This window comes from Oenanthe melanoleuca, chromosome 3, assembly GCF_029582105.1.
Source record: "Oenanthe melanoleuca isolate GR-GAL-2019-014 chromosome 3, OMel1.0, whole genome shotgun sequence".
Classification (NCBI taxonomy): domain Eukaryota; kingdom Metazoa; phylum Chordata; class Aves; order Passeriformes; family Muscicapidae; genus Oenanthe; species Oenanthe melanoleuca.
The window spans coordinates 55344901-55363438 of record NC_079336.1 but is presented as its reverse complement, the minus strand read 5'-3'; the positions used below and the strand labels follow the sequence as shown (position 1 = coordinate 55363438).

The following is an 18538-nucleotide window of genomic DNA, read 5'->3' as shown; positions in this document are numbered from 1 at the left end:
TCTCCTGCAAACACTCCCTGGCAATGCATGCCCATCATCATTGAAAATCCTGAGCTTTCAAAAAAATTGTAAAAAAAGGTGACATTTCTTTTTTTCATTTATTTCTAAATTTTTTCTTAATTCCTTTAAGGAAACATCCCTTTGGAAGTTCCCTTCCCAATTTGTACCAAACTAGCACAAGTGTTTAGTGTAAATTCAGTGTTAAGATGAGTTTCAGGTATTACATATAAATTGGGTTACTGTAAGAGTGGAATTATAAAAGAATATGAATAAATGACACATTCCATTTCCAAAGAGAGAAAATAGAAAACCAGTACATAAAGGCATCTCTTCATATTTAAGATATGCATTCAGAGGGTTTTTGCTTATTCTGTTCATAAAATTTTGTGTCTATAATACCCTAAGATAAAGACCATGTCTCTGTAAAATGCTTTGCAGGTAAAAAAAGCTGTGACTATTACAAAATCTGCAGGTATGGGTATGAATTAAGATAGCAAATGCAATCAGAGAAATAGAGAATGCAGGGTTAGAGGCAGTGATAAGCTTTCAGTTAAACTGTTAAATCAAGCTGACAGTAATTAGGTCTTCCTTGTGAGTCTGTCCAGCAGCCACATTACCTTCACTAAACAGTGCAAAAGGAAAAACTAACAGAAATATTGACTGACTGAACACACACTTATTAATACCAGTCTGAAAAGTCACAGCTGTGCTACAACACATCACACTTCCATCTCTCCTTCACGGTGCACAGATGATACACTTACAGACCTAGACCAAGCACTACCCCTTCAATTTCACCAAAGGATTTAACCTGTCCAGAAGGTATTTCATCCCCAAGATAACATTCCACTGTCAGTGACCTGCTGCTGTTGCACCCAGTCTCGACTTTGTCTCCTTCTTTAACATTTCAAAAACCCTGGAAGATTCTTTAAAATGGAATTTCTGATGCCTTTCCTCAGTATTTGAGGAAAGAGGTGCCATTCAGAAAATTTGCCTGCATGTTGCCAGGAGGCTGCCACTGTTGTGTGACAAAGCTCCAATGCCACGACCATCCAAGCTGTACTTTCACAATGTATACATCCAGAATTTTTTATTCAGCAGTTGGATTCTACAGTGATGTTTTTATTAATGACACTTCAGTGCCCAAACGCTGTCAGTGCAATTCTGAATGCAGAAAGCTTTGGAATTTACTTATACAAGGCATTGCTGGTCAGAATTCTGTAGCATGTCACTACTACAGGTTTTCTGGCAAGACAACCAGTATTTTCTGAAATAATTCAGTGGTTTTGAAAGTAGCTTTAAGAAACACCAGACAGGCTCATCCAAAGAGATACCAGAAAACAAAACAAAGCAAATACATTAATAACATTTCCCTAGGTCTCTCCTGAGCAGGGCTGTACTTTACCAGCTATGTGCTAGCCAAGGAGTAGAATACAAGAAAACTATACCAAGATGAGGTGATAAAGATCAGGGGTGATATCATAAAATTGATATACTTTGCTGTTTAAATCTACTGTGGCTAAGGACCAACACTGAAATTCTATTTTAACTGCTTACATACCAGTTAACCTTTCAAATATTTTTAACTGAATCAAGGTGCTGCTCATGTTCTAATAACTTTTCAAAGTTGACAGTCTTGAGGACTCAGAGACGCTTGATTTCACAATTTCATAGGTACTTAGTCCACTCTAAAAATTTATTTCTATTTTATCAGGAGCATGCTGATCAGTTGTTGGAGGATTAGTATTTTCAGAATGATTGAATTCCTGTCTCATTCCATTAAAAATAAAATAAATAATTAAACTCTTCTTTCTGCAGACTGACAGACACTGTCGGCAGTGCAATTTAACTGCTCTCAGCTCTCATCTCTCTCCAGAAGTGAGAATGTGTTTCTTCCCTGGTAGCTGCCAAAGAGTTAAAAAAAAGCACTCTGACTGCAAGAGTTAAATCCACAGCACTTCATATGCTCGAAGTCAACCATGTCAACATCTGGAGTTGGTTGACTTTTCCCCCTAAGGATTTGCAGCACGGCGCTGGATTTTTTCCATGAATTCCCTACATTCTCAGTCTCTCAGATGGATGTGACACACACCCAGCGCCCACCTCGCAAACTCCTCCAGCCACTGCAAGGCTCCAGAGGGCTTTGTGCTGTTTCCATTTATTCAGTGTTTAGGGCCAAACCATGCTTTTGGTCACATACACAACTCTCTCGCTAGGTTCACACGAGCAAAAGCGAATGCTGCAGCCATGAGGTGTATTTTACAATCATTTGCATCCATTGTGCCTAGATTTGCTACAAACACAACTTTTGAAACAAACAAACAAAAAACCCACACAAACAACAAACCACTAGCTACTGCTCTAAAATGCACGTGACACAAACAGAAGGCAGTTAAAAAAACTGAACCAAGCTTGTATTTGTCAAACGCAGTTCTCCCAACTGCACAATTCCTCTAATTAGCATTAGAAACATTAATGACAATATAAAGGATAAAAACTGAAACAAGTGAGTAATTAAAAACCAAATCACAGCTTGAAATTACAATATCTATTAAAAAACCTGCCCTGAGCAGATTTATTAAGAATAAAGTAGCTGTTTGGAATTATTTGTGAAATTGAGCACTTTAACATTAAAAAAAAAAAAAAAGACACAAACCAATCTGTGCTTTTAAGTTTCATTACAGAGTGTACAAACTGGGCATTACACCACAAATTTTGATTCTTCTAATCATGAGTTTCAGAAGGTTGGGTTTAATACATCAAACACAGTACTCACTTTGCAGTAACAAAATAACATGGAAATGTGATTATGTGTTATCTTTCTAAACATTTAATTTTTTTAACTACACCTGTGACATTTCTGCTTCTCCACAATGCATTTTTTAAAAATTCTTCCTTCTTTTGCCTGCTACACACCATATTTATTTCCACTTCAATGTATAAACAATTCTTCCATAGAAAGAACACAATACATCCTTCTCCCTTCTATTCACTCAATTTTCTAAGAACTGACTTGCCATGTTCATTGCAGGGAACAAGTTCTTTCAGATTAATTAAATAATGAGGGAGGATTTAAAAAGATTTTTGCATGCTAAATCTCACAGTGCATCCATGCAATTCATGAGCTTTTGAACTATGTTATTTCAAAGCTTTTGAAACAAACAGTTCTTAGTCTTCAGTTCTCTGGTACTTGGGTGGCAACTGAAGAGTTAGGTTCAAAAATCTCACACACTTTGTGTTCGTTTTAAAAACGGAAAAAAGGAACAAGCCACAAAATAACTACTACTTTTCATGACTTTAGAAAGCAAAAGCAGCATCCTCAGAAAATAGTATTTTGGAAAAGTAACTGAAAAAACAAACAAGCAAAAAAAAAATATCCCCAAACATGCAATCATTTCCGCTGTGATGCTATAACATCCGAACATTCCTCAAAAAATCTTTATTTTTAGGAGATTTTGATTTAGCTGTATTTGTCTGCTCAAACCCAGAGCTTCTCAAATTCCAACTCTGAGCCCAGCTTCTCAAATTCCAGCAGGAAAAGTTATGTATTTCATTTATTCAAGATTAAGATATTTCTTTTTTCATTTCAGTATTTCAAGAAGCAGCTCAAAACATCAGAAAACAGTATAGTTCTTCTTTAAAAATTAACAGAAGACTTTTAAAGCCAGAATGGTCATTATCTATGGCTTGGAATAGTTGCTGTAGTTAGAAATTCGTCATTAAATACACTCACAATAATAAACTGCTCTCAGACCAGCACAGCTGTTCTGTTTGGGAACCAAACCAGCATGCTACAAATATTTATGAAATTTCATGGTTAGACATGCTGTCCACATCTCACATTCAGTGACTTGGTTCTGCTTCTTAAAATAAAATCTATTCACCAAGCATAAGATAGAAGCAACTCTAACACTGGGGGGGGAAAAAATTCATGACTCCATTAGCAACAAGCATGGGATAAGCAAGGCCAGTAAATGCTAGGACATTTTTGAGAACACCTAATGATTAATGAACAATGAAAAGCAGATTGAAATTTTTTCTTTATCAAAACGACCACATAAAGACTAATGTAAACATCAAAAACTCACCACAAAGAAGATGAAGCTGCATCTGCACTAATTAGACACATGACAGCTTAATACACTCCTTCATACCAATAAGCAGAGGTCCTCTGTCCCTTCCAAGAAATGGTAACACATACTACAAGCCAAATGCAGTTCCTGCAAAATGTACTATACAAGCAGCTGTGCTGCAGTGAAAATCCGAGGTTCTTCCACAGGAATTATTAAATAATGAAAACCTCAAACGATCAAAACTGTGCAAACCTATAAAGACATTGCTTTTGAAAAACAGTTTAACCTTTAATTGCTAACAATAAAAGGAAATAAAAAAAATAGAGAACCCTTGAGGAAAAAGACTCAGCATGTGATAAGCTCATTAAACATCGAGTTTAATGAAAACCCTATTGTAAACAGCAGTAGGATATCTCCTCCACTACTCACTGATTCAAATCACGTACAGTCCTCCCCAGGGCCCGCTCCAAATGGAGCCGCACTTCTACAGGCTTTGTTGTCGATATGTATTGTAAAGCTGAAGTATTTTGCATGAATAAACTCCCCCTATTTGTTGAATTCATTCACTGGCTCTAGCAAACAATATAAAAGAGAGTAATTATTAATACAATGAAATAAAGATTTCCTAGATAGCTAGAGCCATACATCATCAATCTGAGTGAAATTCCGATGCAAATTAGCCACCTTTAGGGGGGAAAAAAAACCCACAAAAAACCCCGGGTTTGTTGATTTAAACTTCATAATAGCACTTTGTCTCCCAGAGAAAGAGACAAGTTTGTGCAAACCCAGAAGTGCGATTCTTTTAATTCTTTGCTCCTCCAAAGCTCATCTTTTCAGAAAGCCCAACTAGTGTACGGTATTAGCTCTCAGTTTCAGTGGCTTTCATGCTAATTCCTACAGTAAGATGTGCAGAGTTCAGCGCACACAGAATCAAGTTTTTGGTACTGCAGGCTGGGATCCCGCTGCCTCTCATCCACATAGACACACACATCCTTGCCACGGTGCTAATCCCCTCTGAATTTTCCTACGTTAAGATAAACAGCAATAGAGTAACAGCTTCATTTCTCTCATGCAAATACTTTTACAACATATAAACGATGCCAATTTCCGTATTTCCTCCAATTTCACCAAGCTGAGCTCTTAATGTATTTTACTGCCTTATTGCTTGATTGATGTAAAACAGCACCTCACTGCGATCACTACCTTTTCTTTCTATGCCCCAGTTTCAGATACCAGGTCCCCGTCCTGCAGAAGAACACCCAGTTAGCACCTCCACATTCACAAAGCCTCGTATCGCAGGTACCCCACCGATGGAGGCGATACGACACTTCCTGAAGTTCCAGCAGCCTTGGAAGCGATTCTCACCGAGATAAAAGCCCTTAAGGCAGGCAGACTCTTAACCCCTGTCGCCCTGCCAGAAGCGCAGAGTCGCTAGCCCTGGGGGCTCGGCGGCGCTCCCCGGGCAGCAAACCGCGTGTGCCGGCACCCGGCAGTGCCACACCGCCTTACCCGCCATCGTCACGGTCCCCAGCATGGCTGAAGCCACTGCGGCACCACGAACCCCCGCTCCGAGGTTCCTCCCAGGCCCCCGGGGCAGCCCCAGCCGAAGGCAGCGACAGGGAGGCGGCCGGGCGGCAGCGGCGCTTCCACCGCCGGCACCCGCTGGCTGCACGGAGGGACGGCCGCAGCACAGGCTGCCCGATGCAAGTCTGCCCGCCGGAGGGCTGGGCTGGGCTCTGCCCCGAGCCCCACGGCCGCTCCCCCGGGCCCGGACAGCGCCGGGCCCCGCCCGGGACCGCCCCCCGCCCGCCCGGCTCTTCCCACCGCCGGCGGACAAGAGCGGTGCCGCGCCGGGTCCGGCTCGGAGCTGCCGCCGCAGGCTCCATCTCCCGCGAACCAGCCGCCCGCTTCAGCTCCCGCTGCTGCAACACCTCCCCACAAAGCACCCGCACCCAGCCTCAACACATGCTGCAGAAAAACCCCATGGGTTTTGTCCCTCGTAAACAAAACCATACAACACACTTCTGGTTTTCCACACTGAAGTATTTGCTCCTTTGCCTGTTACACTGTGGGACTGGTTTGGCTTTTTTTTGTTCATTTTTCATTTTTTGGAGGGTTTTTTTAACTGGAACTCTCTACAACCTAATTAGTTATAAATTGTCTCAAATTCTGCTTTCAAGAGTTTTATAAACACGTTACTCCAGATACTTGCAGTATAATAACTTAGTGCTCCTACTGAGAATAAAAAAGGGATGCATTATGATAAAATAACATATAAAGGCTCAGTATCTAATATAGGTGTCCTTCTATAATAGTGAGAGTATTTCTATTTTGAGTACAATTGATTGTGTTGAATATGTCTAAAGTTCTGATGATATTTTGAGCCTTCATCTCTCTGACTGTCAGAGTCAACTTCACAGCCAATTTACCAGAATATCTGGTTAATTTAATTTTATAGTGGCAACTTTAATGAGTCTAAGTCATCTCCCAAGTGGTCTTCTGAATGCAAGATTCAAATAATGATAAGAACCAAGCAACCTAAAAAACGTTTAATCATAAACACTCCTTTACTGTAGGCAAACACTTGTGTTGTTTCAGTGCTTGGTGCCACAATACTTCTGAGTTTAGACTCACAAGCAAGGTGAAATAAACAATGAGTGGAGAACTAAAATTGAACATTTTTCTATGTGGAATGACTTCTCTGCAAGAAGCAACTAAGAAGCAACTCTTGTCTTTATTCATCTGCCTAAGGACAGATGAGGTAGACCAGACTCTCTAAGGTCCAGTGGAGTGGACACAAACATATGAACATAACTTTTACTTTAAGAACTCTTTCCAGTGCTCAACTGGGCAAGTTTTATTTGTCTCTAAAGATGATGTCATTTTCAGCTATTGTTACCAGCAAATATATGCTGCATCTCATGTCAAGAGTAAACACAGAGAACTGTTTTCCCTTTTAGATAAATAATGTTACCATGTAGGCTTGGCTCCACCTACAAAACTGACAAAATTACAAGGTTTTGTCTTACAGGACAGGATTACAACAAGAGCATCACACAACCACAGGAGAGATGATTCTCAAAACAAAGCCAAGGTTTTTCAGGCAGTCTACTCAAAACCAAATTCCTAATGCTGTGTGCGTTCACATCATGCTGTGCAAGTGACTACACATAATTACCTGTACTCAGAGGGAGCTTCTCACCTCTTCATTACATATCCTAGGTATGTGATTTCTGTACAACTGAAACTACAATCCAGGATTATTCAAAAATAATTATAATCTTTGGTTATTAGCTTGAAACTCATGCCCTTTCAACAATCTTTTCTTTTACTTGATCCAGAAGCTGAATATCAACATGAAGTCTTCTGACACTGATCCCAAACATCAGGTATTTTCTCTTCCTTTATGACTCTGTTTAGCAAGTATCTTCCCCCATCCCTGTCCACTTAAGAGTAAAATTTTAGAGAAGTGTAGTTTCATGAAGGGTAAGTTTCACCCCATTTTTATAATGTCAAAAGCCCCTACTGATATGATCTTTTAAAAAAAGGCACAAAAGCTCAGGATAAAATATGGTAGCTTTCTATTGGGATAAAAGCATTATGGCAATTAAAGATGTGAGAAAGAATTGCTTTTACCAGGATTCAAACCCTGGAGTATTCCAAGGGTTACACACACATGCCTTATCTACTCTACAAGCTGACACTTAAAATAGTGCCTCATCTACTCTTCTCCCTTCCCCATCCCTTCCCTGTTCTCCACCACCATTAGATGCCTGCTCTGACTGAAAACCAGCCCTCCCTCTTGCCATCCTGCCAAAAAAGTCAGCAGGACTGCTGAAGCAGATCTCTCAATGCACGCCTGTGAACAGGAACAGAGGGAAGCAAGAAGAGGCTGATGAGGGCAGGAAAGATGGGCTGCCAGATCACACAGGAGAAAGAACAGCACATTCCTGACTATGCAGCAAGGGAGACAGTCCCAAGACAGAATACACTGGGATGCCTATGATGAGAAAGGTTTTGTGGTCCAAATGCAAATCTGATTAAAAGCTGTAAGGGAACTTTAATCAAGGTAAAACCAATAGATTAGCAGCCCATCCCTTCCTATGAGTTCAAAATCATCTATTATTATCACTAATGAATTAATACAAAAGGATTTCTGACTTATGAAGGAAGGGACAGGCCTATGCAGCAGGAACTGAGTGGAAACTGAGCTGCTCCTAACAGGTGGATGGTCAGCAGACAAGTAGAGGTACTGAGGTAATCAGAGCTGAGAGTGACCCCTAAGGGGGAACAGGTGGCACCTCCACCACTGACACCAACACCTTCAGTCCACAAGCCATTTGTCATCTGAACTCTCTCCTACAGAGAAAAAATCTCCCCCAAATAGTGCCCTAGAAGCACCTGAGCAACAACAGATCACTTGAGCAATACCTGCTCAGTAGCAGACAGCTAGTCGAGCCCTATTTTTACTTCTCATCCCATTTAGCATGCATGCCTCTATGATACATCCACTGAACACACGTTTTTACTCACCGCCCGTTCCAGCAGACTCTGTTTGCTCTGCCGGGGATTCCTGGAGTGGTGACTCTGCAGAGACCTCTGACTGCTGCCCACCCAGCTCCTTAGATGCTGTAACAGCTCCCAGCTGCAGTGGCTCCTGTGGTGAAGCATCGTGCTTCACATTGTCCTCACCAACATCAGGTACTGGTAAACTTGCATTTAAAGCCTGCGTGGTCAAATATTGATTGAAGGATGGCAGCAGGGAAAGAAAGAGAAAAGGAAAAGAAAACATTAGTATTAGGCTGGATTGCCCCCACAGCCCGCAAAGAATGTTCTTTCATTCTCACTTTGAATACATACATGCAAACACTTTTAACTTTATTTAATAAAGTATTTCTGTGAGGAAGAAAAACCAAAACACATAACTGGGACTATTTATCTTTCTGCTCTCCCACATGAAATACACAGAAAAAGCAGGTCTTACAGACAATGGCCTGTAACCTTGTGTAGAAATTGGTTTCCTCATTGAAGGAAAAGTCCAGGGTAAGGTGAATCCAGCTGATGGAAAGGAATTCTCCATTCAAAATGTTTGGCACAACTGCTCTGATATATGAATTAATCCTCTCTACAATACAGCCTTTGGTATTGCACCTCTCCTGATGTGCTTATCTTATCATCATCAACAACACAACTACAAAGAAATGGAACTATTCAGGACAGAAAGAAGAATACACATGGATTTACCACGAGGAAATGCAGTGAAACAGATTAAAACTAGAATTTTTGGACCTCTGTTGTTAGGCAGAAACTATTCTTACAGGACAAAAGACCTTTGCAATTCTTTGCGACTCTGCCCTTTAGCATTTGAACTATTTTTTATTAAATTTGCTAATATGTGCAAAAAGAAGAATCTGTTTTTCAACTTCCACACTTGATACATTTTAAGTATTTTCAAAATTTGTACTAGCTTGCCCTATAAGAAGACATATACTTTCACAAACATTTTTTAAAGTATGGAACGTGTTGCGGTCATTATAAGATACTTAATTACCCTTTAATTTATTGATTACCCTTTATTTAATGAACTAGCTCTCCAACTGATTCTATTACCTTCCAACAGAAGCCATTTCAACTAATTAACCATTATTCCTGAAGCGAAGGTTTGAAGTTCCTCTGGTGGAACAGCAAACCTTAATTATGCATCATTGTCTTACAACTCGTCTGTACTCTCAAAATACTGCCATTGAAGCCCTGTTAATTAATCAAAGGTATCACAGATACATTACACTGAAAGATGGGATCTTTCAAACACACACCTGAAGCACCAAACTGGGATCAGGAAGATACCACATTCCTGATGATTCTCCTCCAACCCCGCCTCCCCCGTACATAAACCTTCTGAATGGGGAAATCTATGTATTTATTTAGATTAGTAATTAGCCTGCTGCAACAGAATTTCAAGTCAAGAGACAAATCAACAGAGTGCCAGGAAAAGGGCTTTCCTCTTAATCACCAGCCTCTTTTCACACACTGGATGAGATCTGGGAGAAGCGCTGTACCCCACTTCCACAAGCAATGAAGTGTGTGCGTTCAGGTTCCAAATTTTCAGTTCAGAAGCCCTTAATGAAGCCAAATTGTTTCCACCCGGCGTTGTTGCACTCCTCAAAGCTGCCTTTCACAGCCACATAATCCACCTCACGAAAAAGGATCCCATTCTGCTCCACTGCCAATACCACAGATGGAATAATTTGGCTTCAGAGTTTTCACATGCTGAGACCAGATATTAAATAGAAGAAATACGGAATGGCTTAGCACTCAGATTACATTCCTGCTTCTCACATCATCCTTCCCATAAATCTAAAACACGGGAACTCAGGAGGGATAAAGACACCACACTACTGAACAAAGGCACGTAAACCCTGGGAAGCTCCTCCGCATTGCACACAATAGTAGGTGAATGGCAGTAGCTGATTAAAGACAAGCAACAAAATCAGATGTAGAAAACAACAACCTAATTCTGAAAGGGTTTTAATATTCTTCTGTATAAATTTGGTAGAGGACAATTACTATTTTTTTAATAATAGTAAGTTTTACTGATTCGTTCTTGAAAGACAGCTGCGAATCCTGCAAACACAAGAACAACCTTAACTCGACTGGCTCTCAGGGAGCTTGGCTATCTGAAGAAAAAGCCATGGATGACTATTTCAGTATGATACATTCAGAATTACCACCAACAATTCTTTCAAGTCACAAGAAAGGCAACAGAACTGAGTATCTTAGCATTCCTCAAGTTATTCAGACTTCTTTGCCTTTCTCTCCAAACCTCCCCCCAGGCAGCACACCATTTTAAAGCTAGCCCCATGTACAGACACACTCAACCATTTGCCTAACAAGCACCAGTAGACTGCAAAGAACCAGAGTACAAAGGTACTTGGTACCCCAATGCAGTACAGCTTGTCTCCTTCCTAAACTGAGCACAGACTATTACAATAAAATATTAACAATGGTAACAACACTTATTATTACCCCAGCTCTGAATTGATTCTACAGTTTCGGTGCATTCAGGAAAACTGACTTTATACAATCCTAAAGAATTGTGATTTCAGACCAAGATTCAGGCCAGACCCAGTCATTGGGTCTAGCAGACAACCCTTTGGATCTGTTAAATCTGCAATACCTTCCAGTATGAAAAACAGAATTAAATATAAAACATCACTAAATGTAAGACTATAAGCAGTTTTTATAACCTGCCAGTATAATTACAATCCCTGTTCACTGTGTACATAAATTCAGTTTTGGAAGTAGGATCCATCAGTCACATCTGAGTAAAAAATGTAAATACATGGAAAACCTCAGTATTTTCAAATCTGACCAGACCTGCAGTATAACCCTACCTTTTTACCCCAGTCTCTTGGGAAAATTTTGATGTGATTCTTGGCCTTGCAAAGGCAAACTTAGATTTTCAAATCAAGTGTTCTGCTTTAAATAACTGAATAATCAAAACTAATAAAACAATAGTACTTTTTCCAAATTAAAACATGTGCCAAGGAGAAGAAACCTTTGGGAAGTTGGTAAAGTGAAAGGAGACATAACAGCATCACTAGTTTAAAAAAAGAAAAAAAAGTTATGTGTTCTAAAAAAAGTTGCTCAGGCTCTTTTTATGAGGGTCAGTGCAGTCTGTCCCCCTGCATTAGTCCTCAAAAGAAACTAATTTCAGTTTTCCTTCACATTAACTGCTTCATTTCTCTGAAGGGATCTAAACTGCAGTTTAGTCCAATTACATCTAATTTGGTGAGCAGTGTTCTTAATTCCATTGGGAATAGTTGTAAAGCTTAGACAAATACAACATCAGAGTTTAGAGAGATGGGCGAAAACAAAATTTAAAAAGACAAAAATTAATCATATTAGGAATCTCTCTGTTCATCTTTTTGCATTCATCTACAAGTAATGAGACGTTACATTTGGCAGGTTTACCAACATTTTTCAGTTTTTTGTGGCACACATTCATTACACTCCTTTGATTATTAATTTATGAATGTGTCATCTCATAAACACAGGAGAAACTGAGGAGAACTGGTTATCCAGTTCACTGATCTTTCAGCTTCTCCATTCCCAAAACAAAGGGCCATTAGCAAAGCAACACTCCAGTTTCTGTCACGCCATTACTATACAGCCTGGGTGTATTTTTTTAATATTTGCCTCACATTCACCACAAAGATGGAAGCAAAGGGCAGACACCCAGCTGATGAGACTGCAATGCAGAGGGCTTGATGCCCACATCACTCCAACCAAGAGCAGCTTCTGCTCCAGCTTGCATCCAGCAATGGGTCCAAGTGTTAGACCCCATTAAACGCACACAAAATTGAAAATGGGTAAATTAACACGACAAATTGCATGAGATGTGGATGAACTGCAAGTCCTGATCTCACTGTACAGTAGTGGACACTTCCTTCAGGCACTGCTCCTGAGAGGTTTGCAGCACCCACTTCCCCCACCAGGATCACCATCATTCCCAACATTCCTTGTACCAGACCCAAATCATTCCAGGGATTCCTCACACCAGGCCCAAACGTACCAGAGTTAATTTTACCTCATTCTGTTAATCCTGCTACACTGATTCTACACTAGATTACTAAAATAGCCAGATCCAGCTGGCTGAACAACTGAGCAAACTAACATAATGGTCTCTAATATTTTTCCTGAAGTTTGATTTTGAAACTCTGGGAAAAACTGTTGGTGAGCTCAGGGGGTCTGCTCTTAGCACACACCGCTTCATTAAAAAGAACTTCAAATATCAACACTCGGGAAAAGAAAAAAAATTGGATCACTCCAACTCTTTGTTCACAGCAGTTTGTCTTGTTTTGCATTAGCTAAACATTAGAGGTCTGTGGGACACTGCAAGTTCCAGGTGAAGAAAACACAAGGCCCTTCCTCTGTAAGGCACACAACAGCGCACTTAATTTCATCACTTTATTTCTGCCTCCTGAGGACAAAGCCAAGAACTTTATCCACATCTTCCATCTCCTATCTGCCCTCTTCTCTCCCAGTTCTCAGCCTGACTTCGCTGTGACACCTCCTTATGGATGACTACCCTTGAAATCCAAATGGATAAAACAAAACACTCGAAACACCGAAAAGTTTCTGCACCCATCTCTGCGATCTCTTTTTGCAGCCTGTGAAAGCAGCACTACCCCCAGTCTATTCTGAAGCCTGATCCAAACTGAGCTCCTTCCCAGGTCTCATACCTTTCAGACACCACCTTATGGATGAATTTCACAGGTACAGCTCACCCAGGCTCCAAGGACCAGCCAGAACACGGGCTGAGCACAAAGCACGTTCCTCTCCTCTCAGCAACCACACCCAGGCTTGCATTTCCAACCTGGAGGACTTTCAAAGTCCCGACGCTCCTCTTTGCATCTCTTTAGCCTCCACCACATCAAACGCAAGCTAATTGCCTCGGCTTTCAAAGTGCCCGGCCACTCCCTCTACCCCCTCCCTCTTATCTCCTATATGATTAGGGCCTTATTTCACGCTTTTGGTGCCGCTATGACACCAATTTCCATTGTGCATTTTTTCAATTACACGTTTTTATGCTTCCATCACAACCACTCCACAGGCACGGTCAGCTCTCCAAACCTTACCACTGAAATTTACCACTTACCACTGAATTGTACCAGTCTCTTCCTTCTTGGAAGAGAAGTATCTAATGGGAATCAGACCCGCTGACCCAGGGGAACCCTGCAGCTTCAGACCAAATGTCTCCAACTGGGGCTCCCAAAGACACAGTCTAGGGACTTTCCTTGAAGAAGCTTAGTTTCACCATTGCTAACGTAGTATTTTCAGGCTGACTCAGCTCCCTCACCAGAACGCAGTTGTTAAACAGCAGATGTAAGTCTGCCCCAGCTGTTATTTGTCAGGCAGTGAGACAATAAGATACCCTGACATTTCAGCTGGTAACCTCTTTAGAAGAGACAGTTCCAAATATTTACTGTCTAGCACACACTTGCTCTCATTACAACACAGGTACCATAATCAAGTTACTACTCAGAAAATGGGAACCATCCCGAAAACACAGTTTGAATGACTTGCTGGTCAAGTGGAAGCCCTTGCATGCCAGCAAGCCAGGAATCCACCACTGCATTTTCAAGCCATCAATCCCCATTAAAATATTATCTCTGACAAGCGTAGATTTTAGTGGAAGAATAGCTTATTAGCATGCCCGTATTTTTCCAGATTCTCTCTCTGGAAGTTTCTCTACACTGTTTCAGGTAGCTGTTCCAACAGAGCTTGCCTCCTTCCACAGAGCCACAAAAAGAAACCTGTATTAAAGCTGGCACCTCAAACTTCTAGATGTGTGTGTGCGATTATCACAGTCAGCTGCAATGCTGGTAGGATGACACAGCTATCCTGGTGTTGCCCTAATGGCTTGAAGTCACCTTCCTCTCCATGGGAGTGCACCATGCTGGAATTTTTTTCCGTATCTCCAATGCTTAGCATCAAAATTGGAAGTTGGGTGAGAGCCACATCACTGCTATGAACAGAGAGGGTGCTCACAAAATGGAGACACCCAAACCAACCCAGTCCCATGCTGCCACCAACAGAAATGTCACCCAGCTTCTTGTCCAACTCTGGACACAAGATCTCGCCTGCTCCCCTGTACCTGCAGCTTCTGCTGAGTGCCAAAAGCCAACACATCTCGCTCCATCAGCAGAGAATGACCTTGCCAAAGAACTGAACAGTTTTCCAGGGGCTTAGCTCCTTGAACAAGCTCACACAGTGCCAGATGCAATAAAGGAGAGGCTGCAGGTGCTCTGGGGAGGAGGCAGGAGCACATGAACCTCACCTGACATCTCGATGGCTTTTGTCAGTTCAGGACACCAAATGTTTGTCTGGTCCTCTTCAAGACCAAAAAGATCTTGTTCCTACTTCTAGAAGCACTACTGAAATCTGGTAAATCCTTCTCAGGCCAAGTTTCAGGCCTCCGTGCTGCTCAGGACAGTCTGCCCGAGAGGTTTCAATGAATTTTTACCAGCTCACTGCTACCAACAGGAGTTTTTTTCATTTTCCCTCCTGCCCTGCTGGAAATGCTTGCCTTGTCCTGCTCTTGGTCTCACCTCCACAATGTAGGAGTCAAATGAAATCACAAGCAGATTAGGAAAATGGTCCAGCAAGAATAAATTTCAGTTTCCTGAAGGGTTAGTGAGTTTAACCTGCTTACAGAAAGGCAAGGTTAGGACACAACACAGCAAAGTGAGACTGCACTATCTGAGGCAAAACAGAGAAGAAAAGGAGGGGGGAAAGAGCATTGCTGCTCAAACAGCAAGGAGGTAACTCCACCACAAAAAACAGCCTTCTGTAGAACCATACCCTGCACCTTGGTTTCAACAGGGGGTCAATTCACAGATCTGATTAATTCAGTTCAGGCAGCTGGATGGATTGGTACCACCAGGATCTCTCACACCTCCCTACAGAGGTGGCTTCCCACATTGGGGTGGCTATGCAAGATAAGGAGCAGCTCCTCCACTGCCAGAGTTTAACTCTTGTCTGCTACAGTAAAGAAATCCACTCGTTTCGAGTCCTAGTACTGTAGTAGTAGGCTGGAAACTCTGGAGCTGCTTTATGTGGGACCAGGAATTTCAGAGAAGATGGGGTCAACAGCTGAGGTACTCACATGGGCCCACATTTAACCCACCTTGTTCACAAGCCAGCACCCAAAGGCGACTAAATATCCCTCATTCTCTAGACCAAGTATTTCACAGGGTCCCTGGGCTGCAAAAGTGAGCAACACCAAAACCATACACCCTTTCAGGACAACCAAAAACTGGTATCTGGCCAAAGAGTCACGTGTGACTAACAAAGCTTAATGACTATAAATTTGTTCCTTTCTAGAAGGCGAAGAGGTTTTCAGCTTGCAATAAATGCAACTACGTCATGAAAGAAATTTAATTAAATCTTCCAAGGATTTCACATCACAAAAGAAAGCACAACTTATCTGAGATTTTATAGCCTGTATAAGACTAGTTGCTTAGACAGTTTATTTGTAATTGCCTTGCCAAAGCTCACTCAAGTTGGATTCCACTGAGGTCAGTTTCCAAAGTTTTTCTTCTAGAAGAGTTTTAATAAGTATTTTAACTTGGAAATTGCAAGAAAGAAGACCACCCTACGAAAGATTCCCATTGTATGTTTCACAAACAAATTAGCTGACAGATTTCTCCAGGGGCATTGCAAGACCTGGTAATTTTCAAATTCAAAGAGCTGGAAGGAATTACATGAAAAACTGTGGCACAAATCTGCATGAAGTTACTTTAGTAAGACAGAGTAATAGAACTGTCCCAATTTTAAACAGTTCTACTTGAATAATCAGGCAAAAATCTACTAGAAAACATTTTTCCTAAAGCTTAGAAGACACAAAACGCAATATTAATAGTAATCTGTACTTGAGAACAGTATTAATGTGATTCTCTTTTTTTAGAGCATCTTAGTTCCCATAACTGGATAAACATGGCTATGAATATTAAGTCCTTTCTTCAAAGTCGCATTATCTTAAATTTTAAACAACCGCAATAGCCAAATGCTTGCCCGTTATAAATTCCCTCTTTTCTGAACGTCACCATCTGAATTCTAAAATTGCCCAACACAACTGCTAAATATTTTGTTAACCAACGCCAATCCCCAACGCTTATTTGGTTAAAAAGAAAATAAAATAAATCTTAGTTAATTTAAAGTTCATTCTCAATGTGGTTTTCAAATCTGTCAAAACACGCACAAGGAGGTCTAGTGGCAGCCAGGAACTATGGGAAATTCAACTTGAAAGTTAAATCTGAACCACAAGGTCAAAGAAACAAAGTCATAACCGGTTCTCAAGATCTAATACACCCACGCATCAGTCACAGAAACTTCGGAGTCTCCCTGCTCCTAGCACCCAAACTCTGAAGAGCCCGAAGAGGGGATATCTCGCTAGAACGTGGTATTATTTCTCCCCTCACAAACTCCCCAAAGCCACGCTATGTAAACACACAGATGCACATAACCTCCCTTTCAGTCCCAAAATCCCCTAAACGCGCCTATTCCAGAGGGATAAATGGGTTCATTCATAATCTATTTTTAAACGCCAGACATGTTTTAAAAGAATTTCTTTCAATTCTTCAACGGCTTTATTTTAAATCACACATACCTAGAGCTCCTTCGCTCCCCACGGCCGGGAGTTCGGGAGTCCCTCCCCCTCGCCCCCTATGCGGTAGGGCGGCGGGCCGCAGCGAAGCCGCGGCTCCGGCCCCGCCGCCGCCCGGCCGCCCCTTGCCCGCGGCGGCGGCTCAGGTGAGCGCGGCCCGGGGGCGCGGCCCGGGGCGGGAAGGGGGCACAGCGCGGCCGGAGCCCGGCCCGAGGCACCGCCGAGCCGCGCCCCGCCGCGCCTCCCACCTGCTCCCTCGGGAACGGAGAGGATGGGGCGGGGGGGCTGCGGAGAGCGGCGGCGATCCGGCCGCAGGACCGCAGTCAGGAGCGGCTTGGCGCAGACCTCGCCGCGGGTGGGTGCGGCTCCTCTCGCCCCGGCCGCACACAAAAGCGGCGGCGCCCCCGCGGCCGCCCGCGCCCCCCGCCCCAGCGCTGCTGCCGCCGGCGGGAGTTTTATGACTGCGGCGCCGGCCGTGGCGCAGTCCCGGCTCCGCGCCCGGCCCGGGGGGTGCCCGGCGCTGCGGCAGGTGGCCGCAGCCGCGGCGGGAAAGTTTCCCCGGCCCGGGGGCGCGGCGGGAGCCGCCGCCCCGCGTCCCCCCCGCGCCTGCCCGCCGCCTCTGCCTTACCTTGGCGGGCTCCGCCGGTGGCTGGGGCTCCGCCGCGTCTTCTGCCGGCAGCGGCTCCGGGGGGGTGCTGGGGGGCTCGGCGGCGGCCCCGGCCCCGTCCTGCGGGGCGGCCGGCTCGGCGGAGCTGCCGGCGCCCATGGCGCTGCCCCGCGGCCGTGCGGAGCCGCGGGCGGGGGCTGGCGGTGGGCGGCGGCGGCACAGCCGGGAATGGAGCCCGGCTCTCTGCAAACTCCTTTAGGGCGCGAGAGGGGGGAAATTTAAAAAAAAAAAAAAAAAAAAAAAAGGGAAAGGGGAAAAAAAAAAAAAAAAAGCGCGAGCGAGAGCAGCGAGGAAAATCACCTCCTCCCCTGGTCCCCCCGCCCGCCTGCCTCTTGCTCCATCACATGAGCAGATCCCCGGACACGCCTTGCAGCATCAAACCGGGCTGATAAGGAGCGGCCAAGGGGGGCAGCGCCCTGCCCGCCGCCGCCGCCGCCTCTCCCCGCCCCTCCCGGGCACCGCCGGGCGGGGGGATCCGGCCCCCGGCCCTCCGCCGTGGCACCGCGGCGCTGACTCAGCGCTTCGGGCCCCTCGCCGCTCTCCCGGGGCCGGGGCCGGGACCCGCGGCCGCCCGCCGGCCCCTCGGGGGCTCCGGCCCCCGCCCGTGGCTGGCTCCGCGCTCCGCAC

The 18538-nt window shown here is 43.7% G+C and overlaps 1 protein-coding gene across 3 annotated transcripts in view; it reads right to left on the bottom strand.

Moving 5' to 3' along the window:
* AKAP12 (A-kinase anchoring protein 12) overlaps positions 1-18235 on the bottom strand; it is a 30207-nt gene extending 11972 nt beyond the window's left edge. The window contains exons 1-2 of one of the 3 annotated variants that reach the window (XM_056487033.1): positions 17873-18235; positions 8607-8799 (exon numbers count right to left, since the gene is read on the bottom strand). In XM_056487033.1, the coding sequence (XP_056343008.1) occupies positions 8607-8799; positions 17873-18010 (331 nt within the window). In that variant the 5' untranslated portion in view covers positions 18011-18235. Of the gene's footprint in view, positions 1-4088; positions 4299-5582; positions 5865-8606; positions 8800-17872 lie in introns of those variants that run through there. The other 2 variants (XM_056487034.1, XM_056487035.1) reach the window with 2 other exon arrangements.
* Between the last annotated feature and the right edge of the window lie 303 nt (positions 18236-18538).